The sequence below is a fragment of the Lycorma delicatula genome, chromosome 6 (assembly GCF_047948215.1).
Source record: "Lycorma delicatula isolate Av1 chromosome 6, ASM4794821v1, whole genome shotgun sequence".
NCBI lineage: Eukaryota > Metazoa > Arthropoda > Insecta > Hemiptera > Fulgoridae > Lycorma > Lycorma delicatula.
Genome location: NC_134460.1, coordinates 155,014,337 through 155,041,982, shown reverse-complemented (window position 1 = coordinate 155,041,982; position 27,646 = coordinate 155,014,337). Strand labels below are relative to the sequence as shown.

At 33.5% G+C, this 27,646-nt stretch overlaps 1 protein-coding gene across 2 annotated transcripts in view; it reads right to left on the bottom strand.

Moving 5' to 3' along the window:
* LOC142326388 (cAMP-dependent protein kinase type I regulatory subunit-like) overlaps positions 1-27,646 on the bottom strand; it is a 574,503-nt gene that overhangs the window by 16,941 nt on the left and 529,916 nt on the right. For both annotated transcript variants that reach the window (XM_075368860.1, XM_075368861.1), the window contains exon 2: positions 1,178-1,333. In XM_075368860.1, the coding sequence (XP_075224975.1) occupies positions 1,178-1,333 (156 nt within the window). The remainder of the gene's footprint in view (positions 1-1,177; positions 1,334-27,646) is intronic.

The window sequence follows — 27,646 nt, the reverse complement described above, 5'->3', positions numbered from 1 at the left end:
GTGAAAACAAACAAAATAACTGACACAATAATAGTAAAGCAAATACATAAATAAAACAAAATAATTTCTAAGATGTTAATCGATACTATTTGAAAACATTAATTTTTGCTTAGTATTAACTACTTAATTCATGAAAGGGTAATATTGATTTTGTAAATCTGAAACAATCGGTTGAAACATTTTTTGAAAGTTGGTATTTTATTACAAACATTAAAACAAGTTCTATTCTGGTGGACTGTTACTTATTTATTCCCTGTCTAGTAAATATATGCCTACACCAATTACAGCTACCCTACTTCTTTCTTTTTTGATAACAAATGAATTTTGTAGTATTGTTAAAAAAAATTTCAAGACTGATCAGAATTTGAACCCTCAAACCTTCTAGATGAAAAGCAGACGTGCCACACTTTCCTACACAGATTGGCAAAAAAAAAAAAAATGGTTCTTTTTTCTGTTTTAATAGAGATGGATTTGTTATATAATAATATTTACACCACCAAAGAAAGTTCATAAAACGTTACCTATTTGTCTCAAGTATTGACTGTTAATAGGCTGCAGAGAGGTTAATTTTTTTAGAAAGTTATCGCTTTCAATAAATCTCTAAAAGGGTTATCAACATCCCCTTTTGTATACAAGACCTCTAATTTCTTTTTACTCGCTACTTTTTCTCGCCTAAGTTTATCGCCATATGAAATCGAAGTCGAGTGCAATTTACGTGTAACTTTGGTTCTAAACTGAATTCTCAAAGCGTAAACATTTCCTGGCACCGTCTTCATTAAAAATTGTAACCGCTAGGGTATTTAATCCAACTAAAGTTTATCTATGATAACAGTGACAACATATTATTGAACGATTCGTTACGATTCTGTGTTTCACCTGTGAAAAACTTTCTATAAGTTGCATACTACAAAGTTCTCGAAATAAAGGCTTTATGAAAACCATAATTTCAGCAGGTAAGTAAAAATCAGTGTTGTTGTTTGATATGGATTTTACATTCTTGCACGGTGATGTTTGTGAATTTCAAGAAATCAGAAAGAGTGGAAAATTAATAAGATATTTCTACTCGACATATCTTTATAAATGAATCATCATTTTAAAGGGTTTAAAATAATAAATAGTAATTATTTTTACACCGTTCCCTTATAATATTTATAGCTAATTCTTTACTTTTGTATACCTTCTTAACATAGCTGGTGGCATCCTCCTCCGTGACAGGTTCAGCTGAGATGCCACCTCGCCGCTGAGCTGGTCTTTGGGCCTGAGACGGTAGGGGAGAAAGATCTTCTGTATCTTCAGGAGATTGAGCTTGTTGTTTTGCATCATGCGCTTGCTCCTAGAAAAAAATTAAAATATAAATTATACCTGTGAAACATAAATTCAAAATTAAAGAAACAATCGTGTCTTCAGAAACACGGTCTTCATAAATTATCGGTTAAATTTATTTCAAATCCAGTAATTATTAAAATAATTAACTTATTTTCTGCAATAAATTCAAACAGCTTCTCAGACGTTCACAGAATGATACTTCATGCGTGTCATTAAGTAAGAATTATGTAAAATACAAGTAAGATTACAACGCAAAATGTTCTATCAATTTATCTTAGCAGATAGATCTAACCGAATCTTCAGTAAATAGAATGAATCGCTACAACCTGGAACAAGCGTTTGCAAATACTAGTATTTCAATGATGAAAATGAAACGTAAAATGTAATGGTGAAAATAGTATGAAAAGATACGTGAATAAACAGCAGACCTTTGCTAGAAATCGAACCTGAGATCCGATCTAGAAACCAGGAAGTCATATTACATGAAGAGATGGAAAAATGAGTAAAATAGAAAATGTTAAAGTAAATACAAACACTCTAATAAAGATATAGTTAATACAGTTGGACATTTATTTAGTTTATAAAATTTTGCAAGATCAAAGTGATATGCTTAAAAAAAAACACGCACTGAATAAAATAATGCGTTTTACTTTCAATAAAATATCAAAAATAAAGTTTATTTACAATGATCATTAGTCACCGATAGTTCATTTCGTATAATTTTATAAATATACAAATATAAAAAACAAAGTTTTAATCGAGAAGCGCTTTCAAAACACAGAGCCTAGCGATTACTATAATACCCATTTAATGTAAATACATTTAGATTATAAAATAATTTTAAAAATAAAAACCGATATCAAAAAATAATAGTATTAAAAAGTTACAAATAATATTTTTATTTATTAATTAAATCGTAGATGCTACGATTTGCTGATGATATAGTAATTCTAGCCGACAGTAAAAAGGATTTAGAAGAAAAAATGAACGGCATAGATGAAGTCCTACGCAAGAACTATCGCATGAAAATAAACAAGAACAAATCAAAAGTAATGAAATGTAGTAGAAATAACAAAGATGGACCACTGAATGTGAAAATAGGAGGAGAAAAGATTATGGAGGTAGAAGAATTTTGTTATTTGGGAGGTAGAATTACTAAAGATGGACGAAGCAGGAGCGATATAAAATGCCGCATAGCAGAAGCTAAACGAGCCTTCAGTAAGAAATATAATTTGTTTACATCAAAAATTAATTTAAATGTCAGGAAAAGATTTTTGAAAGTATATGTTTGGAGCGTCGCTTTAAATGGAAGTGAAACTTTGACGATCGGATTATCTGAGAAGAAAAGATTAGAAGCTTCTGAAATGCGGTGCTATAGGAGAATGTTAAAAATCAGACGGGTGGATAAAGTGACAAATGAAGAGGTATTGCGGCAAATAGATGAAGAAAGAAGCGTTTGGAAAAATATAGTTAAAAGTAGAGACAGACTTATAGGCCACATACTAAGGCATCCTGGAATAGTCGCTTTAATATTGAAAGGACAGGTAAAAGGAAAAAATTGTGTAGGCAGACCACGTTTGGAATATGTAAAACAAATTGTTAGGGATGTAGGATGTAGAGGGTATACTGAAATGATACGAATAGCACTAGATAGGGAATCTTGGAGAGCTGCATCAAACCAGTCAAATGACTGAAGACAAAAAAAAAAAGTAGAAGTATTTACAACAAATAGCTATTTTTGAAGTCGGTGTTAGCCAACATAAATTTACGTAAAATTAGTAGTACCTCAACCGATCGTTAGGTGACTAAACGGGATTCTCCCAAGTAAAATGAGATCTCAAGAGCGTCTCATCATCATAACTCATATTGAGTTCGCTAGGGCATATGTACTTGATGATAATATATGTACCTAAGCATCTATAAAGTATTCTTATATCATATTTTTTTACGTCGCATTTTATTGTTATATTATATTTTTGTAGAACTCATGTTATTGTACTAAAACGTCTATTGCCGATTTTGCATTGTTTGAAGTAGGGTTTGCATTATACGGGTGTTCCGGGACGCATTAACCAAACTTCAGGAAGTGATTCTGGATACCAAAATGAGCAAAAAAGTTCATATCGAGACATAAGTCCTATTTTGCTTTGTTTTTATTCGGAAGGCCATTTTGTGATTTTCAACAAAAAAAAATTATTTTTCAGGATCGGGTAAACAACCTACTTTAATTAAGTTTGACAAATCTACGACTACTGTCATATTATACAAAAAAAAAAATTTTGAAAACGTCACCTTCAAAAATTTCAAATTTTTTTAATCTTCATTATCTTTGTAATTATTTATTCGATTAAATTTTTATTTTTACAAAATTTATTAAGCGTTTTATTTTGAACAAAATGACACTTCATTTGTAAAAATCCATTGACAAACAATCGAGTTATTGCAGACAATTAACCCGGCAGTACGCTTGCGCACCGTTATGCAAGCTGATAATTTTCCTCCACTAAATATAATAAAAATTACTAAAAATAAATAATAATAGTAGATTAATAATAATAAATATAAGATGGTCGCCATTTTAAAATGTTTGAAAGTGATATTTACTACACAAACACGTTTGTCAAACGAAATGCAAGAGCAACTTTCTCACCGCTTCGGTTTGATATACGAGGAAGGATATTTACTGGAAGCTGTACCCATAAAATTTATCGACGAGACTATCGGTCCTAAAATGAAAGATGTTGACGGTTGCGTAGCCATTTCACCAGCTCGTTCAACATTTCAGGCGACAATGGGGTACGGAGATGTCGAGCGCAGAATGCTAACTCTAATATTAAGCCGGGCAGTAACCGTTCACAAACCGCAAGGTACAACTCATGACAGGGCAGTGATAGACCTCGTAAGAAAAATTTTGCCAAGGAGCAGATTTATCATTCTTAGTAGAGTTATAACTTTAGAGAGCATCGCCTTGTCTGATTTGGACCCGTATTAATTCTTAAATACATCGCTTGATGAGAAAGCTCCGACAGAAATGATGAGGTTACTCGATCTCTTCTATTTATAGGTTTCATTTTAACGAGTAGACATTTGGACAAGGTTTGCGAGTATACGGTTAAAAAAAAGTGTTTTTATTCCAAACAAAGGAATTTTTTTTGCAAAATTAGAATTTATTATCGCATAATATAAATATTTATATTATAATTTTGCGATTAGGGATAATACACTTTTTCACCGTTTTATATAAATATTAAATGTAGGTTTAATATTTATCTGGAGTTTAGAGGAAAGGAGTCAAGAAAAAAAGGAATGGTTGTTTAAGGAAGAAAGATAAAGAATGAAACGCCAAAAATTGCGATAGCTTCAAAAAGTTACTGGTTTTCACGATCGCAATACTTTTCTTCGATTATTAAGTAATTTACAAAAAAATCTTTCAACACAGATAGATAATTTTTTTATTAGAGAATACTTACTAGTCGATATACATTACGAAGAATAAAATGACGACCGATACTCGTTAATTGTCAATAAAATGTATTATAAATAAATCATGACACTCAAATTTGTACCATAATCAACATAATAGTTATGTAAATTGTAGAGACGGATGGTGTATCGGTGTAAAATAATGCAACAGTAAAGATAACATAAACGTTAAAAATTAAATAGACAAAAGAAAGAAATAAATATACGCAGCATAAAGAGGAGATGCAAAGTGAATAGATATTATTGACAATATTATTACTATAATAGAATGCGATACAGAAAAAGGAAAAAAGCAAATAAAAGAGTGAAAAATTAGCATGAAATTATACTCGGTAAATTAATTTAAGTAGATACAATATTCTATCGCTAATTTGTTCTCGTACAGTATAACATGAAATCAAAACTAGTAAGACCGTATGTAACCACTGTACTGTACGCTACAATCCATAATGTTCCAGTCATATAACGGAAACGACTTAAATTAACCGCGTTTACATACAACACCACTTCGTCATATACCATAAAATGTTAATAAAAATTTAATTAAAATAAAGCAATATTATCAAAACTAATTCCTCGTCGATTAATAAACAAAACAAAATTTAACGTAAAAAAGATTTCATAAATATTAGTTTAAATAGAATTAAAACTACAAAAGCTCAATAAAAAGTAAAAACTAAGTTTCTTTCTCTCTTTAATAACAAAGAATGAAAATTTTTCACACAAACAGAAAATAAATAAACTGTACAAACGGCTGCCTAAAGTTACGAACGTGACTAATCAGAATAACCCATTATTAAGTGTTTGACACTTAAACACCAATATATAATACGAAAGGTAAAATCGATAGATGGATGGAATATATTGTAAAGTTATACGGAGGAAATGAATTAGAAAACAGTGTTATAGAGGAAGAAGAGGAAGTTGAGGAAAATGAAATGGGAGAAACAATACTGAGATCTGAATTTAAGAGAGCATTAAAATATTTAAATGGCAGAAAGGCTCCTGGAATAGACGGAATACCTGTAGAATTACTGCGCAGTGCAGGTGAGGAAGCGATTGATAGATTATACAAACTTGTGTGTAATATTTATGAAAAATGGGAAGTTCCGTCAGATTTAAAAAAAAGTGTTATAGTAATGATACCAAAGAAACATGGGACAGATAAATGTGAAGAATACAGAACAATTAGTTTAACTAGTCGTGCATCAAAAATCTTAACTAGAATTCTATAAAGAAGAATTGAGAGAAGAGTGGAAGAAGTGTTAGAAGAAGACCGATTTGGTTTCAGGAAAATTATAGGGACAAGGGAAGCAATTTTAGGTCTCAGATTAATAGTAGAAGGAAGATTAAAGAAAAACAAATCGACATACTTGGCGTTTATAAACCTAGAAAAGGCATTCGATAACGTAGACTGGAATAAAATGTTCAGCTTTTAAAAAAAATTAGGGTTCAAATACAGAGATAGAAGAACAATTGCTTATGTGTACAGGAACCAAACAGCAAAAGTAATAATTGAAGAACATAAGAAAGAAGCCGTAATAAGAAAGGGAGTCCGACAAGGATGTTCCCTATCCCCGTTACTTTTTAATCTTTACATGGAACTAGCAGTTAATGATGTTAAAGAACAATTTAGATTCGGAGTAACAGTACAAGGTGAAAAGATAAAGATGCTACGATTTGCTGATGATATAGTAATTCTAGCCGAGAGTAAAAAGGATTTAGAAGAAACAATGAACGGCATAGATATAGATGAAGTCCTACGCAAGAACTATCGCGTGAAAATAAACAAGAACAAAACAAAAGTAATGAAATGTAGTAGAAATAACAAAGATGGACCACTGAATGTGAAAATAGGAGGAGAAAAGATTATGGAGGTAGAAGAATTTTGTTATTTGGGAAGTAGAATTACTAAAGATGGACGAAGCAGGAGCGATATAAAATGCCGAATAGCACAAGCGAAACGAGCCTTCAGTAAGAAATATAATTTGTTTACATCAAAAATTAATTTAAACGTCAAGAAAAGATTTTTGAAAGTGTATGTTTGGAGTGTCGCTTTATATGGAAGTGAAACGTGGACGATCGGAGTATCTGAGAAGAAAAGATTAGAAGCTTTTGAAATGCGGTGCTATAGGAGAATGTTAAAAATCAGACGGGTGGATAAAGTGACAAATGAAGAGGTATTGCGGCAAATAGATGAAGAAAGAAGCATTTGGAAAAATATAGTTAAAAGAAGAGACAGACTTATAGGCCACATACTAAGGCATCCTGGAATAGTCGCTTTAATATTGGAAGGACAGGTAGAAGGAAAAAATTGTGTAGGCAGGCCACGTTCGGAATATGTAAAACATATTGTTAGGGATGTAGGATGTAGAGGGTATACCGAAATGAAACGACTAGCACTAGATAGGGAATCTTGGAGAGCTGCATCAAACCAGTCAAATGACTGAAGACAAAAAAAAAGAAGAAAAAAAGTGTTTGAAGGTTTTTTGCTCAGATTTCTTTCGGACAAAACCGATTGACGTGAAATTTGGACAGTAATTATAGAAAATCTCAACGAACAAAAATTGCATAGTGCCGATGTGTGCTTTTACCCTGGGGGTGGATGCCACCTCTTCTCGAGGGTGGAAATTATTACGTTCAAAATAACCACAGAAATCGATGGAGAAATAAATTATAAAAAAAAAATGTTTTGTAAAGTCAATACTTTTTGACTTATTCGTGATTGAAAATCTTATTTTTCATCCATCCGTTGAACGATTTTTTACGAATAACTCAAAAACCGTACTTTATATCGAAAAAATTAATATTAGCAAAAATGAAGCTGATAAAATAACGAAGAGATTATTTTTTTTTTTATTTCTGTGGATACCATACGAACCGAGTTATGCCCCGTTGAAGGTAACTTTTTTTTCACCGAAAACTGAAGTCGAACCTTTCAACGTTAAATAACGGAAAAACGGAAAATTTTTAGAGGAAAACGTATAGGATATTCTTTAAAATACTTGAAAGACCTTTAAAATTAGCTTTGGTAAAAGTCATTAGCATAAAACTAACGGAGTTATGATGAAAATAAAATGGTTTCTCGCTTTTTCGGAGAACAAAATCAGTAATGAAACAAAACACTTTTCCGAAAGAATTGGAATTGAACGTAATCTTATTACAATTTACTTTATTTATGTATTAACAATATGTTCTAGAAGTTTGAACGGTTTGGAACGCCTAGATTTGAAAAAAAGGTCGATTCAAATTTGAAAAATACTTTGAAATTTCTTAAAAAAGTTTCTTTTTTTCACAATAATTCAAAAACTGAAGAAAATACGTAAAAAATGTTAGAGTACAAAGATTTAGTTTTTCGTTTTACTGAAAATTTAGTTTTTTTTTATTATTTCTGCAGAATAAAAATCGATTGAAATATCACCGTCAGAAATTTGCATTTGCGTTTAAGTGCGAGGACCACCTTCCCCGAGCCCTTTAAACTCAAAAATTTCAAAAACAAAGATCTCAATGAATCTGAACTTTACATGCCTTGTAGCCCTTGAAATTCCCTGCAAAGTGGTGGTTTTGAATGAATTGGAAAAGCAAGGCCGGGAAGCCGGTTTAATAATTAATGAAAATAAGGCTACTCTTCTAACAAATGGAGGTAGGAAAGAATTACAACCGTTAGAAAAGAAACTACATCGGTCAAATGAAACAATCTACTCAGGGCAGCCGATGAGATTTGAGGACACAACATGAAAGGAGACTCACAAAAGGATACGAGCTACTTGGAGAAAATAACGGGCCCTTTAATTCATTAAAAAAAAAAAAACCGGCTAAAAAATATACAGAAAGGTAACTTATTAGATCGTCGTGTGACACATCTTGTCTCGCCTCCGGTTCACAACTTGGACTTCGCCGAAGAAATTCATTCAAATTATGACGACTGGTGAAGATAAGCACAGTCGATATGAAAAGGAAAGACAGAATAAATTGTGAAAAGATAAGGCGACACACTAGAGCGCAGATGTGGTTAAAGTAATTAAGAAATTAAAGGGAAAATGACCTGACCGTCTGACAAAATCGGAAGATAGGAGGTGGACAAAAGTTACGTTTTGGAAACCTTTCTATGGGAAAAGGAAATAGAAGAAACGTTGGAAGAATGATTTAAATAGGGCTGCAGAAATAAATCGGTGTAGATCGGCTTTTGAAAGAGAATACAATTTATACGGACGGCTCTAGAAACGTTCTGTTGGTTGTGGCTTTTTTGTTAGCAACAGAACATATACGATTGGCCTTCTCAACATCACCGGTATTTTCGTTGCTGAACTGTATGCCATCAAGAAGGTCTTACATATAATTAGCCCAAAATATCGACATCATGAACTACTCTCTTCAGGAAACAGACAAGATCGTTAGAAGACACGCACCTGGTAAAAGGACGCTGAAGACAAACCCGATTTTCCGTACTGTCTGCGCGCTCATCGCCTGAAATTCCTATATGGCTGGGGATCCAGCGGAAGCTCACTGTCGTATAACGGTTAGTCATTTGCGAAATGACACACTGAATCTCACAAACAACACGGTGTCTAGAGTACACGTCATTAATCGCCTGTAAGTACTCGTGAAATCTGAGCAAACAAGAAAAAGTCAATATTTTGATATTTTTATACGTAAGGCTTTCTTGATGGCATACAGTTCAGCAACGAAAATACTAGTGATGTTCGGAAGGCCAAATATATCTGTTACCAAAAACAATGCTGCAACCAACAGAATTAACGTTTCTAGAGATTAGTCCGAATAAACTGTAACATCGGGTTTCAAGCTACTTACAATATTGTAAAATTCGTTCTTTCAAGAGAACCGGATTTGCGGCAAGACGGATGAACGAATGAACGAATGAAGGACTGCATCGAGCATCTTTAGTGCTGTGGCCCGCGCCGACGAATAAGCTGCGCAGCCGTAGTCCAAGCGGGAACGAACCAGAGCTCGGCAGAAACGCAACAAGCAAACACGATCGGCTCCCCAACATGTCTAACATTTTTAGACATTTTATCTACAGCTGCTTCAAATGTGTTACCCATATTAGTCGTTGGTCAAACGACATACCTAGAAAGCTAACCTTGACCGGCTGGTGTTCATTACCGTTACTGTAAAATGACATCGGCGAAATATATTTAGAAAATACCATCTGCACCGCATTGTAATAAAAAAAAAATTAAATTTGACCGACCTCTGTCTGTAAGAAAAATGAATTAAAAATTTTTCCAGCACATAATAGCAAGTCACTCGCAGGAATAAATGATAGATTTTTATATAATTCTTTTAATAATTTATTTTGTTTAACTATATTAAAACTTCACGAAAGACAATTATTTTTATCTTTGAAACCATTATCTTTTAAACAAAAATTGCAGTCAGGGATTATCGGTTTAGAAAATATTTATCGCAAAAATTAAACCCAAAATTCAACAATTTTATCGTTCGTAACTGAAGATATTCAAGAAACTTTTTTGTACTAGTGAGTACGGCTTATATCATGCTATTATAAATTTGGAAGTACAAAACTCTCCATCTCACCTCACTTCCGTTCCCTTCGACACCACCCTCTCACTTTTTCAAATGACCCTCCTTCTTACACGTTATTATCGCTAGAAGGTAGAAGTCACGCATACGTAAATTTTATTTCACTCTACATGTCAGTTGGCAACACTGTACTCAAGGTTAGCAGCTTGTAACAGTTGATATGTCCTTCTTTAGGCACTACTGTTATGCCGGTATAAATTCTTCTCTACCGTGTTAACTATATCGTCTTCCAAGAACGAAAGTGTGTTTATAATTGAGACTTACTGCGAGTATAAATCTTACAAAAGAGTGAAAGACGAATTTCGGATAAAATTTCCCAATTCTTCACTTTCTATTAAGTCGACAATATCGCATATAGCCGATAAATTTCGTGATACCGGGAGTGTACATGAACGGAAAAGCCCAGGTCGACCGTCGCTGCTAACAGTAGAAGTTCTGGAGGATGTCAAAGAACATTTGATTTGCTCGCCCAGAAAATCGCCGAAAAGTTATCTTTACAGGCCAGACTTTCACTATATAGCTTTTCACGGTTACTACAAAATTACAATCGCACGCCTATCGCATCGGTGGCGTTCAAAAACTGAAAGAATTAGACCGCGGAAAACGTTTACAGTATCGTCATCGATTTTGTTCTCTTGTTGATGACAACGGTATTGAAATTTTGGATCGTGTTTATTTCAGCGACGAGGCACGATTTCACTCCGTGCCTCCGCTGCTCCGCTGCTTCCGTGCCTCCGTCCTCGATTTTGGATCGGTTTTTGGCTGTTAATGTAGCCGGCTACATTAACAGTCGGCTACATTAACAGCCAAAAATTCCGAATATGGAGTGCTGAAAATCATCACGCGTTTCACGAACGACCATTACAAGCACGTAAAATTGGTTTTGGTGTGCGATCTCGCGGGGTCGTGTAATAGGGCCTTTATTTTTTGACAAATCTGTAGATGGTGTGGTTTATCGCAGCTTAATCGAACAGTTTATTGCCACGTTAGATTTATACGAACGAGAATGCCGGTTACAGCAGGATAACGCAACGCGTCATACCGCTAATGAAACGTTGTATTTGTTACGGGAATTTTCGGCCATCGTTTGATATCAAAAGGGGTGTGGCCTCCAAGATTCTCAGATCTTACACCACCAGATTTTCCTTCGGGGGTATTTAAAAAGTTTAGTTTTTAAAAACAATCCTCTTACACCTGACGTGGCTGCAAATGTTATGAAACGTGTACGAACCTGCATCAGGATCACAGGAAATCATTTTCAACATCTATCGTATAGTTAAAGGTAATTTGAACATTGTCGTATAAGTATTTTATTGTCAATATTTTTGTACTAAATTCACGTCGTCAAACAAAGGGGTCACATCCTTTTTGAAATACCCGTTATTTTAAGTTATCAACAGTATTCGTTGTTTTAAGACAGATAAATTTGAAAAACTGTAAATTTCTTCCGATAATACACGAGATACGAAGAACCTTTCTATACAAAATCATAGACTTCAGCTCTTTGAGAAGAAACCGAAGGTTAATTTAATTCTCGATAAATTCTGCATACATTTAATTTATACTTCTAAAACATTTAAAACCGATTCGTACACAAATCCTGCTGAAAAAGAAAAGAACATTTTATAGTTTTGGTGGAATTTTTAAAGACCACCACGTAGATCGAGTTCACAAGTATATTTAAAATTTATTTTACGAATCGTTTTACTTTTTTTATAGATTCACGACTAAATGATTATTTAGGTATTGTTAAATACCTAAAGGTTACCTTTTTTTGTAAGAAAAAAGGTAATTTTTCGCTCGTAATCTGCGCGTGATTAAAAGAATGAATAAATAATTACTAATCAGAAAACCAAGCAGCCAAATTAATTTCATCGCATCAGTATAAACCGATAAAAGCTAGAAAGAACCCAGATCATCATCAGATGCTGTAACGCAACCCGACCACCGTATCGCGGTCTAAGTACCGAAATGTAAACTAGAATTAAGACTTTATATCATGTTGACAATTACACACCCGTCTTTCAAACCGAAATCACGATGAAACAACCGGTCCGAGTGTGTCGGCCTGCATCTGATGAATTATAGCGAATGCAAATTATTTCGTTCGGTCTAGGACACAAAATAGTAATCGATTTTATTACGTAATAATAATAGAAATTATAAAGAAAGATAAACGGTTGAAATCACATAATACGCAAATCAGTATCGCTAAATCGATAGGCCTATCTAATAGAAATAAAAAATTAACAAATACGGTCGATATCTACAAAAAAAAATTACTTCAAATATTACGTCGCTACCGTGCATACAAACAAACGTCAGCTTAACAGACGTACAAAAACCGGTTTTCAAATCTACCGTTCACAAGTACGTGAATGTACACTTACACACTGTTGTTGCTATCGCTTACAACTGGAATTTACTTACAACTGTACTAAATTATAATAATTATTTAAGGGCAAACTAGAAACTGTCACTCGACTACTATTAAATAAAATACACTAGCATAATATATTACGATCTGCTTGATGTTAACTTCGATCAATAACTTCAATGACATAAGAAAATAAATAACTCACATTTATTTAAAATACATGCTAAAAGATGTAATATACTTATGAACATTCAAATACAAACTGCTAATGTTTACTATGTCTGTACAACCTCGTATAATTAAACAATAAATAACCATATATATATATATATATATATATATATATACTTTGAAAATAAATTAAAAGTACAGCTACATTCTTTTGCTAGTTTGTCAGAAAAGGAATTGGCATATGTTACTGAATAACAAAAAGGTAATAAGATTTATAAATTATAAGGGGTTTACGCTAAATCTTATATTTTTACATAAATTTATTAATTCCCTAAAAGTTACTATTAAATATCTGTAAACCCTGATCGCACAGATCACAAAACAGCTACCACGACGGCTGACTGACGATATCAATCGTGCACCAAATCAACCGATTAAGAGATATTACATAAATACATAATAATCTATATATTTAATAACAAGTCTATCAAAAACACCGTTTACATTTATACTACCTTTAATTTTTTTTGGTAATTTTTGCTTTTATTAAAAGAAAAGAAAATTAAATTCGATCAAGCATTTTAGCGATTAGCATTTTTAATAAGCGATATCGCCTGTTAAAAAAAAAGAGTCTGTAAATGGACAGGATACAGTGTACTAGAAGGAATTTAATTTGCTTAATGAACTTTCATCTAATAATTTAACTGTTTTTTTTTTTTCTAATGAAAAGATTTTTTTAACGATAAATAAAAAACCCTTTAATAAAAAAAAAATTGAAAAGTATACAACTTTACTGATAATTTAAAAATAAAAGTAATATTTGAATTTAACAGATATAGAGTAATCAGAAAAGAAAAAAAGGATAAAAACTAGATGTCTACGTTACACAAGGTGATGAAGATGATGTAAAATTTACGAATAACGAGTAGAAATTGAGAAAAAAATTAATGATGAAAACATACAAGGGATAACAAACGATCATTCTTTTTCATTTTCAATTAGACAATACACAAGGAAAAAATATTATAAAGCAATTTACATCATAAATGACTGTGCTTATTTTAATAGAAGTCCGACAATGATTTACACACTACCGACCCTACCTGTTTGTCGAGTATGTAGTTAAATATAAAATATTAATCATCGGTATAGTTCATCTCTTATATAGCACAACCAAAAATCAAATCTAATTGTATATAAAAATCAGATCAGAATTAAATCAAATCTATATATATATATATATATATATATATATATATGTTTTCTATAATCATAAGTGTTCAATTAAGAGCACAGTCCCATGACCATAGAAGATCAAATGCCAAACTGTAATTCATCACAGCCTATTGTAACACAGTTCCGGTCTATTAGTTACCATAACCTCCTCTATGAATCATGAGACCTTGCCGTTGGTGAGGGGGCTTGAGTGCTCAGGGATACAGAGTAGCTGGACCGAAGGTGCAACCATATCGGAGAGGTATCTGTTGAGAGCCAGACTAAGGAATGATTCCTGAAAGAGGGCAGCAGCTCTTTCAGTAGTTGTTAGGGGCGTGAGTCACAATGACTTAAACGGCCGTATCAACATCACTCAGTCCTCTGAGTACTGCGCAGCTGAAAGCAATGGAAAACTACAGCTGCTTTTTTTCCAAGAAAATGTGGCTCTCTGCATTTTCACATAGCAACAATGGAGGCGCCTTCCTTGGTAAAATATTCCGGAGGTAAAATAGTCCCCCGTTCGGATCTCCGGGTGGGGACTACTAAGGAAGGGGTCACCAGAAAATTAAAAAATAACATTCTACGAGTCGGAGCGTGGAATGTTAGAAGCTTAAAAAAGGTTGGTAGGCTAGAAAATTTAAAAAGGGAAATGGATAGGGTGAATGTGGATATAGTAGGAATTAGTGAGGTTCGGTGGGAAGAGGAAGGCGACTTTTGGTCAGGTGATTTTAGAGTAATTAACTCAGCGTCAAATAATGGGCAGGCAGGAGTAGGTTTCGTGATGAACAAGAAGATAGGGAGGAGAGTGGAGTATTTCAAAACGCATAGCGATAGAATCATTGTAATAAGGATAAAATCAAAACCTAAACCGACAACGATTGTTAACGTTTATATGCCTACAAGCGCCCATGATGATGATGAGGTAGAGTGTGTATACGAAGAGATTGATGAAGCAATTAAACACGTAAAAGGAGATGAAAATTTAATAATAGTTGGAGATTGGAATGCAAGCATTGGAAAAGGCAAGGAAGGAAATATAGTGGGTGAATACGGGCTGGGCAAAAGGAATGAAAGAGGGGACCGACTTATAGAGTTTTGCACGAAGTATAATTTAGTAATTGCCAACACCCAATTTAAAAATCATAATAGAAGAATATACACTTGGAAAAAGCCAGGCGATACTGGAAGGTATCAGATAGATTATATCATGGTTAAGCAAAGATTTAGAAATCAACTCGTTGACTGCAAAACTTACCCTGGAGCAGACATTGATAGCGACCATAATTTGGTGATAATGAAATGTAGATTGGGGTTTAAAAACCTGAAGAAAAGTTGTCAGATGAATCGGTGGAATTTAGAGAAGCTTGAGGAAGAGGAGGTAAAGAAGATTTTTGAGGATGACATCGCAAGAGGTCTGAGTAAAAAAGATATGGTAGAAAATGTAGAAGAAGAATGGGAGAATGTTAAAAAGGAAATTCTTAAATCAGCAGAAGCAAACTTAGGCGGAATAAAGAGAACCGGTAGAAAACCTTGGGTTTCAGACGATATATTGCAGCTGATGGATGAACGTAGAAAATATAAGAATGCTAATGATGAAGAAAGTAAAAAGAACTATCGGCAATTAAGAAATGCTATAAATAGGAAATGCAAACTGGCGAAAGAAGAGTGGATTAAAGAAAAGTGTTCAGAAGTGGAAAGAGAAATGAACATTGGTAAAATTGACGGAGCATACAGGAAAGTTAAGGAAAATTTTGGGGTACATAAATTAAAATCTAATAATGTGTTAAACAAAGATGGTATACCAATATATAATACGAAAGGTAAAGTCGATAGATGGGTGGAATATATTGAAGAGTTATACGGAGGAAATGAATTAGAAAATGGTGTTATAGAGGAAGAAGAAGAAGTTGAGGAGGATGAAATGGGAGAAACAATACTGAGATCTGAATTTAAGAGAGCATTAACAGATTTAAATGGCAGAAAGGCTCCTGGAATAGACGGAATACCTGTAGAATTACTGCGCAGTGCAGGTGAGGAAGCGATTGATAGATTATACAAACTGGTGTGTAATATTTATGAAAAAGGGGAATTTCCGTCAGACTTCAAAAAAAGTGTTATAGTTATGATACCAAAGAAAGCAGGGGCAGATAAATGTGAAGAATACAGAACAATTAGTTTAACTAGTCATGCATCAAAAATCTTAACTAGAATTTTATACAGAAGAATTGAGAGGAGAGTGGAAGAAGTGTTAGGAGAAGACCAATTTGGTTTCAGGAAAAGTATAGGGACAAGGGAAGCAATTTTAGGCCTCAGATTAATAGTAGAAGGAAGATTAAAGAAAAACAAACCAACATACTTGGCGTTTATAGACCTAGAAAAGGCTTTCGATAACGTAGATTGGAATAAAATGTTCAGCATTTTAAAAAAATTAGGGTTCAAATACAGAGATAGAAGAACAATTGCTAACATGTACAGGAACCAAACAGCAACAATAACAATTGAAGAACATAAGAAAGAAGCCCTAATAAGAAAGGGAGTCCGACAAGGATGTTCCCTATCTCCGTTACTTTTTAATCTTTACATGGAACTAGCAGTTAATGATGTTAAAGAACAATTTAGATTCGGAGTAACAGTACAAGGTGAAAAGATAAAGATGCTACGATTTGCTGATGATATAGTAATTCTAGCCGAGAGTAAAAAGGATTTAGAAGAAACAATGAACGGCATAGATGAAGTCCTACGCAAGAACTATCGCATGAAAATAAACAAGAACAAAACAAAAGTAATGAAATGTAGTAGAAATAACAAAGATGGACCACTGAATGTGAAAATAGGAGGAGAAAAGATTATGGAGGTAGAAGAATTTTGTTATTTGGGAAGTAAAATTACTAAAGATGGACGAAGCAGGAGCGATATAAAATGCCGAATAGCACAAGCTAAACGAGCCTTCAGTAAGAAATATAATTTGTTTACATCAAAAATTAATTTAAATGTCAGGAAAAGATTTTTGAAAGTGTATGTTTGGAGTGTCGCTTTATATGGAAGTGAAACTTGGACGATCGGAGTATCTGAGAAGAAAAGATTAGAAGCTTTTGAAATGTGGTGCTATAGGAGAATGTTAAAAATCAGATGGGTGGATAAAGTGACAAATGAAGAGGTATTGCGGCAAATAGATGAAGAAAGAAGCATTTGGAAGAATATAGTTAAAAGAAGAGACAGACTTATAGGCCACATACTAAGGCATCCTGGAATAGTCGCTTTAATATTGGAAGGACAGGTAGAAGGGAAAAATTGTGTAGGCAGGCCACGTTTGGAGTATGTAAAACAAATTGTTGGGGATGTAGGATGTAGAGGGTATACTGAAATGAAACGACTAGCACTAGATAGGGAATCTTGGAGAGCTGCATCAAACCAGTCAAATGACTGAAGACAAAAAAAAAGTTACCATAAGCAAATGATTTACTTCAACCGCTACGAGATATAAATAACTCCAAAATATGAATATTAAAACAATTTTTTTTATAATCTTTGATCCTGAAAAAGACTTTTGTAAGAATTTTTTTACTATAGTTCCCTGGTAAAGATATGATTTTATTTCGGCCAAAACAATCCATCCTTTTTTCCAAATATCTAATTCCTTCTCTCCGAAGGTGCCTGTCTCAAATTTTAAAAAATTCGCTCGACGGGTTTCAGAGTTATAAGACAATACAGGCCAACATACATAAGTACATGTATCGGTTCATCTGTCAAAAAAAATTTTTTAGACTTTGAGAGCATTGGAATAATTTTTTCCGCAGATTTTTTACTATTTTATTTAAATTTTTTCTTCGTTAAGAAAAAAATTAAACGTCTCCTTAAAGCACAAAACTTAAAAAAGATCAATTTTTCGGAATTTTTTATCGATGTATATACAGGTTCATTCACGGGAACCCGATGTTTTTAAAATAATCATAAAAAATTATTTACTTTAAAAAAGTTTTATCGGTACTGAAACACTTGTTAAATCAAAACATTTGTTACTTACTCGTGAACGAAAAATAATGTCCGGCAAGTGATGTCTATTTTGGGCAATACATTGTTGTAGCCTTTCACGGTAACCGGCCTCAATTCTTTGCAGCATGTCTACATCAATCTGGGTGACGTGTTTGACGAATTGCGATCTTTAGGTCCTCCAATGTACGCGGTTTATTGCCGTACACACGCGATTTCAGAAACCTCCACAGAAAAAAAAATCACAACTACTCAAGTCGGGTGACCGAGGGGGCCGAGGAATGTCGCCGAATCTGGAAACGATCCGTCCCGGAAACAAGTTACGGAGAACAGCCATTGTTGCCCTCGCTGTGTGCGCTGTAGGTCCATCCTGCTGGAATAACACATTTTGAAAATCGATTCCCCGGTTTCGTAACTCGGGGATGAAAAACGTATTCAACATCGCAATGTAACGATCAGCTGTTACAGTTACGGCAGCGTCATTTTCTTAAAAAAAAATATGGTCCAATAACACCGACCTTTCCTATTGCACACCAGACAGTCGTCACCTTTGGGCTATGAAGTGGTCTCTCGTGAAGCTGATGCGGGTTTCTTTCTACCCGATACCGGCAATTCTGTTTGTCGACGAAGCCATTCAGATGAAAATGGGCTTCGTCACTCATTGACAATAACAAATTTTCATTTTCTTCAAAAACGGTAAGCATTTGTCGACAAAATTGTAATTGCTGCGTGAAATCTTGCTCGTTTAACTGCTGCACGACGGGTATCTTGTAAGGATGGAAATGCAGGTCTGTATGCAGAATTCGTTTTACCGTACTTGTGCTCATTTGAAGCGCTGCTGAATGCCTCTAAATAGAGCGGCGTGGGCTTCTGACAATGGCTTCCCTTAATCGTTCGATGTTCTCCAGAGTGCGCTGGAGTGCGCTAGGAGTTCGTCGGGGACCCGGTGGTTTTTCTTCAATATTGAACCGCTTGTTCGAAGGTTGTTTACCCGTCGCGATGTTGTGTTACGAGAAGGGACACTTGCATTACGATGGATATTATACTGACGGCAAAACTCTCGCTGAACAGCAGTTACGGATTCGTCATTTCGCACAAAACTGTCATACGCGTACAGGCGTTGGTCTAGCGTCCACGGCTCCATCTCAACGATTAAAATGTAAATGCTATGAACAAAGGAAACGTCAGACACCAGCCACGTGCCCCTCCCACCACGAACGCCTGATAATTCAGACTTGATAGGAACGTACTTAGATCAGAGTAAAAGTTAACTAATTTGACACAGATTTGACACAAGCCCCAAAAGTTAAAAAATTCAAGTATTTAGATGAAATTATATAACCCGATGGTTTAGGTAAAAAAAGTGAACTAAGTAAGTTCAAGAAAAATGGAACTAGCATACCAGTTAACTAAAACTGAATACAAAAAAGCAGCTATTTCAATGAAATTCAAAATTAAACGTTACAACAATTTGATATTCTACGCGACCGAATGTATGACTTTGAATAACACAGATGACCTGAAAAAAAATGAAAACAAATCCTGAGAAAAATTCTACAAGGGATTTGAGAAATTATCAAATGCGATTAGAAACATGAAAATGTTTTTCTATATACGCTCTATAAGAATAAATACGGAACACTTTTAAGAAGAATCTTTTACTGTTTAAACACGAAAAAATCATCATCATCAAAATGAATAAGGTTAAACAAGACCTGGAAGAAATGAAAATAAAAAATCAAATAAATACTGGATTTTTGAAAAAATTCACAAATTTGCGGGATTCTGAGGAGAGATAAAGATCAAATTCAGGAAAAGATTAAACAAAATATGAAGAAGGGAAGAGGTGTAGAGTTATTTCTTGTCGTCCACAGTCGACCAAACTTGAAAAAAAATTTATATCACATTATTGCTAAAGGGAGTCAACTATACGTTATAAAAACAATTATATTTTTATTCCGTTAAGCATAAAATAAAAATTTATGTGAAAAAGTTACACAAACACAGGTGCACGAATCGATATTTAAAACTAATCCACGATTATAAATAATAGCCTAATTGATATACATGTAAACTAGGATTTACTAAATTCGTGAAAATGCTAAGTAAAATAAAAAAAAATTGATAAATTACATAAATATAAATTAGACATTGACAGGCCATAAAAAGAATAAATTAAATTATAAAAGAGTTTAAATTTACTAAAACTGATGAATATATTCATATAAACTGATCAAACCAGTTTTTTTTGTGATAAGTAACACGTTTTATTTTAGAATGTTAGTCAATAACTGTCGATTCATATATGTAATGTTTTTTTTTTCTAACAGACGCTTCACCAAAGAGTTCACTGAATAATTTTTTAATATAGCTTAACTTTTTATCAAAATTTCATTTCTACGTAACCAGTAGATGTTAGCTTATGTCATTTTTTTCGAGGCTTTTAACAATTCTTTTTTACCAGCAAGATTAATAAATATCAAAACATAAACTAGAGACGTTATAAGGAAATAAATAATTAATGGAATCATTCGGTTTTAAAAATTACTCTCATAAAAGTAGTATCGTTAGTTTATCATTAACTACTGATAATACATACATATATATATATAAAAAAGTACCTAATTTTTACTAATGAATTAATGTATGCTTCTTTCATTAATTTAGATACGTAAAAAGCGAGTGGCTTATCATATTAATAAAAATTCAATATTTGTCAGCTTACGTCACCGACGTAAACTGAAAACCAAGAATACTTAAAAACCATTATATAAAATATTTAGAATAAAAATTCTAAAATTATACGTCCTTATTTTTACACCGGTAAATCATCCTAAGCAGACGATAAGGTTATAGAATATATAAGAAATGAAGTACATAAAAGAAAAAAAAGAAAAACTATTACTTTATAAATAAACATAACTACAAAAATAAACGCAGTAAAATAAAAGCAACCGGAAAAATAATAATCACGGATGAACTCGAAGATCTAGTCAACAACCTTAAACAAATCGCAAAAGAATTAGTCCCAGTAAAATCCCGTAAACATCAATAGCGATCAGCGAATGTGACGAAACAGTGGAGAAAAGAAATCGGGCGTGACTATTTCACCGATCCCAAATATCAGAAATATCCTTCCAAAATCTAGTAAAATAAAGAAGAGAAATCACCCGAACCTTAAGGAGAATAAAAAGACTGTACCATAAAGAAACACCGGAATCAGCAGTAAATGAATTCAATAAAACACAGTCGAGAAGCTATTACAAAACCTTAAAAAATCAGCTCCAATAATACGAAACCCCAATCCTACTAATAAAGAATGAAAACTGTAAAATGGCCCGTAAAAATAAAAACAACGCGGAAATCCTAGCAAAATATTTCAACTACTAAATTGCGAAGAACCGACAGAACTCCTAAACTTCAACACCAACACCCAACAACAACAACACCACCAGAAAACGTCGACCCTCCTACGATAAAAGAAGTCCGCCAAGCACGGGGCGAGATGAAGAATTATAAAGCGGTGGGAGAACATCAGACTTTTGTAGATCTGAAAACGTGCAGGAAGATCAGCAAAAGTTGCCCTTCATCAACATCTGGATCAAACAACTACTAAACATAGGACGACAGCCCTCATCCCTTCGCTATACAAAAAGGGGACAAAACAGAACGTAACAATTACAGGGGAATCTCACTCCAATACACTACGTACAAAATTCTTCCAAGAATCATCCTCAATAGATCCTATTGAGGATCTAACCGGTCTAACCGGATCTAACCGATCCGGTTTACAACTCGAGAAAGAACTAGGAGAATCCCAGGGAGGTTTCAAACTCCAAAGGAGCCGCCCAGACCAGATCATGAGTCAAGTTAATAATGGATTACAACGGGAAAAGAAACAGACATGGTGATTACATCTGCAGATTTCAAGAAAGCTTATGACTGCATCCTCAGAGAATTCCTACTAGAATTTGTAAGACACCTCAGACTACAAACGTGATAAAACTGACCGTCACTAAACAGGTCTGCGCCAAGGCGATGGGCTCTCATCGCTATTATTCAACTGCACTCTAGAAATTGTAACGAGGAAGCGGCTCAAAAAATTCTCCCAAAAGTAAAAATAGGCCGAAGATCAAAACAAACAGTCTCGGTTTCGCCGACGACTTGACACTGCTAGCAAACGACGTCGACCAAGCTAAATCACAGATATTAGAACTTCAAAACATTGCAAATAAGATCGGCCTAAAAATATCATTGGAAAAGACGGAAATTATATCCCAAAAACCAACACTATTAAAAAAAAGTAAACTTAAACTGAAATAAAATCGAAATAGTAACCCGATCTAAATACCTCGGAGAAACAGTAACAAACCTAAACGAAAAAACCTCGATCCAAATAAGAAAAAACAAACTAGCTAAAGATCAAAAATTAACTTGGTACACTTGCAATAAAAAATCTCAATTAATAAACGCAGAAATAAGTCACTACAACGTAGTTATAAAACCGGAAGCCATTTATGCGGTAGAAACACTCTTCCATCTGAACGAACAATCGATGACAAACAGACACCACAAAATCGAATCTGCATCAATAAAAAGATCAAAACGACGGACAATGGTGGACTGTGCACGAAAAAATCGTGTACAACGAGTTAAAACCCGTAACTGATACCGCGCGTAAAAGGAGACTACGATTCTTTGGACGCATCATGATTAGACAAGATTCGAGACTTCTGAAACAGCTAGTACACTATAATTTCGACTTGAAAAACACCAAAACAGGATGCAGATGGATCAAAGAAATAGGAAAGGATCTGAAGGAAATCGGCCTTACACCAGAAGACACCGCAGATAAGATAAAATTAAACAAGAAAAAGAAAAACACTCGCTTCACACTAGTAACACGAACATTTTCAACACTAGAAAGGGCATAAAAATTGGAACGTATGAAAAAATACTGGGAGGAGCGCAAGGCCCATACAGTCCCATCGAAGAGACTTGGACAACGGACTGACTAAAGTGATCCTACACGGTCATAAAATATAATAATAATAAACATTACTTGAGAATTTACGTTAACAGTGGCTTAGTTGTGCACGGAACACATTTTTTTGTTTCGGCCAAGCGAGTTTATTTTCTTGATGAATTTATTTTCTGTATATTTTTAAAATATATACTTTTTAAATTTATTGCATTTGTAAGGGTTTAAGTTCTTAATCGGTTAAACGATTAACATAAAATAATAAAAACGTTTGTAAAGCTTGTTCAAAAAAAGGGAGACACCGTAACGAAGGGTAGGTGCTCTTGGCACGACACGACCAGAGGGTTGGAAATATTCCCGAAGGATCCTGATTTAACTCTGGCTGTTTAAAAACCCCGAATATAAAACAAAAGCCCCCAAAAGGAAAATTTAAACGCTATAAACCTTAAACGCAGCGCAGACGATCCGGCGTATAATTTAAATTCATTATCGTAATGATTTTGGACGATCAAGTTTAAATTATCGTGATTATTATTAGTAGTAAGGATTAGTTAGTTTGAATATTAGTAGTATCGCTTGATTTACCGAGCGATAAAACCGGTACCAAATTCGACCCACCATTACTAACACAAACGGTAAGCTTTTCTTAAACCGGTTATGCAATCGATACGCGTTTTTACTATATGAAAACGGTAAAAAAAGAAAAACAGCTGGAAGCAGCCATGTTACAACAAATATATAATATAAAAATTATTTTTAAGATGAAAAAAATCAGTAAAGTTAAAATTACTGTAACTGCTGATCTATTGGCAAACTCGTCGTCGCAGATCTCTCGTTTAACAGCTGATTTTCGAAGTCAAAGGTTCAAATCCTAGTAAACGTTAGTCGCTTATACACGGATTTGAATACTAGACGATGGATGCCGGTGTAGTATGACGGTTGGGGTTCAATTAACCACACGACTCAGGAATGGCGGCCTGAGTCTGTACAAGATTATAACTCATTAGCGTGCCGTAAATATCATTCTCATTTCTTTGGGCCGTGGGGGAAGTCGCTTATTGTTCACTAATTGAACAAATTGCAACGTACTCATTAGGAAATAACCTCTCCTCCTTTACATCAAAAGTAATCTTTTTCTTCGGCATACTTTTACATTTCCTATTATTAGCGACCATCGTCGCTTAGTACCACCACACCCGCGCGAATAGAAAGCGGTATGCGCGCGCCCTTTAGTTAGAATCATTGAATTAAATAAACGAAAAAATATTATATTCAAATAAAATGATGACTCTAGAAGGGAAACTATTGTAATCGGTCCGGTATTTGGACATATGCGGGTTTCACCGGATCTTGACACCTAACGAACCCAAAAAACCGGATGGAAATTTTCCGGGTGTTAAGTTCGTATGTACGTAAGTGTTCAGTGTTGGCTTCTAAATCACCTTATATCTCTAGAACTACCGGACCGATTTCAACCAAAGCTTGGTCAGATTACTTCTATATATACGGCATTGATGCGATTAAATTTTCAACTTATAACATCGATGGAATGAGGCTATAAAACAAGGTCACCCTCAGTATTTCGGGCCTAATTAATTAGGCCCGAAAAGTGCGCCTAAGAAAAGTATGACCTTAAAGTCATACTTTTCTTAGGCGCATTTGTTAACAAATAAAAAACAACAGAATTAAAGAAAAAATCTTTTTTACAAATCCGCTCTTCCACCCCAGAAAATGGTGTTGTAGTCGTAGTCGCTCGCTATGTTTTGACGTCACAGGAAAGCGGTAGAATTAAATCCTACCCTACTGAACGGCATTTGTATGTATGACTGTCTGAGTACGCCCCACTTAGCATGTACCGATTACTAGCGGAAAATCCTGATTCTAGTACATGTCACGGTTGTCAGGTTTATATTTATATAATATATATATAATAACATATCGATATATATGCGAAATACATACTAATAATATATTTTTTTATTTATGTGAGTTTTTCTTCATAAAATCTATTATTTATGTTAAGACAAATTTTTCACTTCCTTTTTTATTTGTAAAAATAAAAATTTTTCAATTTAGTTATTACTCTATTTAAATGAATTTGTCTAATTCTCTATTGTTAGTCAATCTTGTAATAATTATAAAATAAATTAATAAATTTTACTACCGTAATTCATCATTCAATATCGTAGCAGATCTTAAAACACAACTATTTTTGATATATATAAATCGATACTGAAAGTACTATCGATTATATATTTAGAATCGTAATATTTTTTTCGCCTTGTAGTTACAATTAAACATAAATATAGGCAAAACACTTGGGTCAAATCAAATGGGAAACAATAAAATTAGAAGAATTCTGAATCTTATACATCTTCAATAGCCATTTATTGATTTTGAAGCCAACTTCTCTTTAATTGGGTCAAGGAATGTTAGTTCGTATTTGTTTCGTCGATTGAATACAACACATAAACACATAAATTAATTAATTTAATTTATATTAAAGCTTGCAGCTGTCGTATCGAGTGAATCTGCATATGGATATTACGGATCTTGATGAAAATGTTGAGAGTATGGAATATATTTAAATTATGCCTAAACCGACTTAAACCGCCGGCCTCCGTGGCACGAGTGGTAGCGTCTCGGTCTTTCATCCGGAGGTCCCGAGTTCGAATCCCGGTCAGGCATACCGATTTTTCACACACGCTACAAATCATTAATCTCATCCTCTGCAGCAATGCTTAACTGCAGACCCGAAGGTTAAACAAAAAAAAAAAAAAATTACAGAAGAGGTAATCAATTTTGAACACCTAATAATAGCACTCAGAGACGCCACCCACCAAGGCAATCCGCCCGGAGGGCCTAGCTGCTAATAAATGAATAAATAAATGAACTTTTTTTTTGTGTAAAAAAAATAACTCGGTCTGGCCGGGTCTCTATAGCTGAAAAAAAAAATAGTTTTTCTATTATTTTCTGTTATTTTTTTAACCTATTTAAGGACTTAAAACACTCTCAAATATAATTAAATCTAAGGAATTTGTATATTATACAAATATACTCGTAAATAAGGTACAACAAGAAAATAAATTCACTTTGGCTGAAAAATAAATGTATTCCATGCAGGAATACATTCTAACGCCAGTGTTAACACAAATTCCCAACTCCGTTAAGATAGGATTACCAAAGCACCCGAGCCGAGTTTTTATAAAAATAAAAAAAAAATAGTCATGCCTTTTACTAAATATGTTACAGCTTAAGTCACACTATATTTTTTATGTATGTAAAATAAATGAATATCCATTCTATAAGGAAAAAACCATAATATTTGCAATTTAAGTAATGTTATTTATTATAATAAAACACGCGCACACAAATTCCTTTTGAATTAAAATATAACAGCAAGTATATATATATATATATATGTATGTACAAAATAGAATTAAGTAAAAACTTTCAACCGACGCTCAGAATTTCTATTAGGATTTAAGGTACGTACACCCCGGAGTTAACTTTTCTTTAAAATAATTCAACTTACAACAAATCTTCAAACAAAATAAAATTAAAAAAATAATAATAATTACTTTCTTTTAGTTTCCGAATCTTAAATTACGTTTGAAACTTTTAAAACTTTACTTTCAAAAGTGAAGGATTACAAACTTTATTTTTCCTTGGTTTAGTTAGTTAAGATTCCTTAACGTCCGTACAGTTTCCTTTTTGTTAAACTTGATCGTTCTCTACTTAAAATCAAATTCACAGTATTTTTAACTTAAAATTAATAAAAATAATTATTACCACCGCAAGAGAAAAAGATTTACAATTATATTTTTTAGAAGATTACTTCAGTCGAGCTCGCAACCTTCCAGAAAAGGAGAATTATTCCGCGATTACGAAGATCGGTGAAACGATAATTTGTTTTATTTTCACAAACACAAAAATTAAATAAAGATAATTTTACGAATAAAAAATACGCGAAAATATCTTCTTCATTATTTTATAATTTTGTTTTTTAGATAATTTATCATCCTCGAGCTTATAATTTGCTAATATATATAAAATATTTTATAAATGTCAAGTCTTACCGGGTTTCAAAGTCAGAACCTTGCAGATAAGAAATGAAGACGCTAACATTACGCCACAAGTCGGGGAAAACGGTATAATTAATTTTACGTTTGTCCTAATCTCTGAGAGAATATCGAAAAGATCTTCCCTAAATTGTTCTGATGAAATTCAATGAAAGTTTAGCTAGGTGAAATTTATTTCGGCAGATTTCGTAAATAATATATCGACTTAAAATGTGAAATAAATGGGAAAAGAGACCGAGACAGTTTTAACTAAAAAAAAACCTATCAAAAGGATAAATTTCAGGCAATATGTGCGTTCTAAAGTGTTCATTTTAAGAAAAAAACTTCTAAGAGTTTTCAAATCGAGCTGTAAGAGGTAACAGGCGTATAAATTTTATTAAATAACTGTGCAGAACAGATATGCAAACTCAAAGGAATACAAAAAATAGGGAAAGATGCAAATATAATGTAAACATC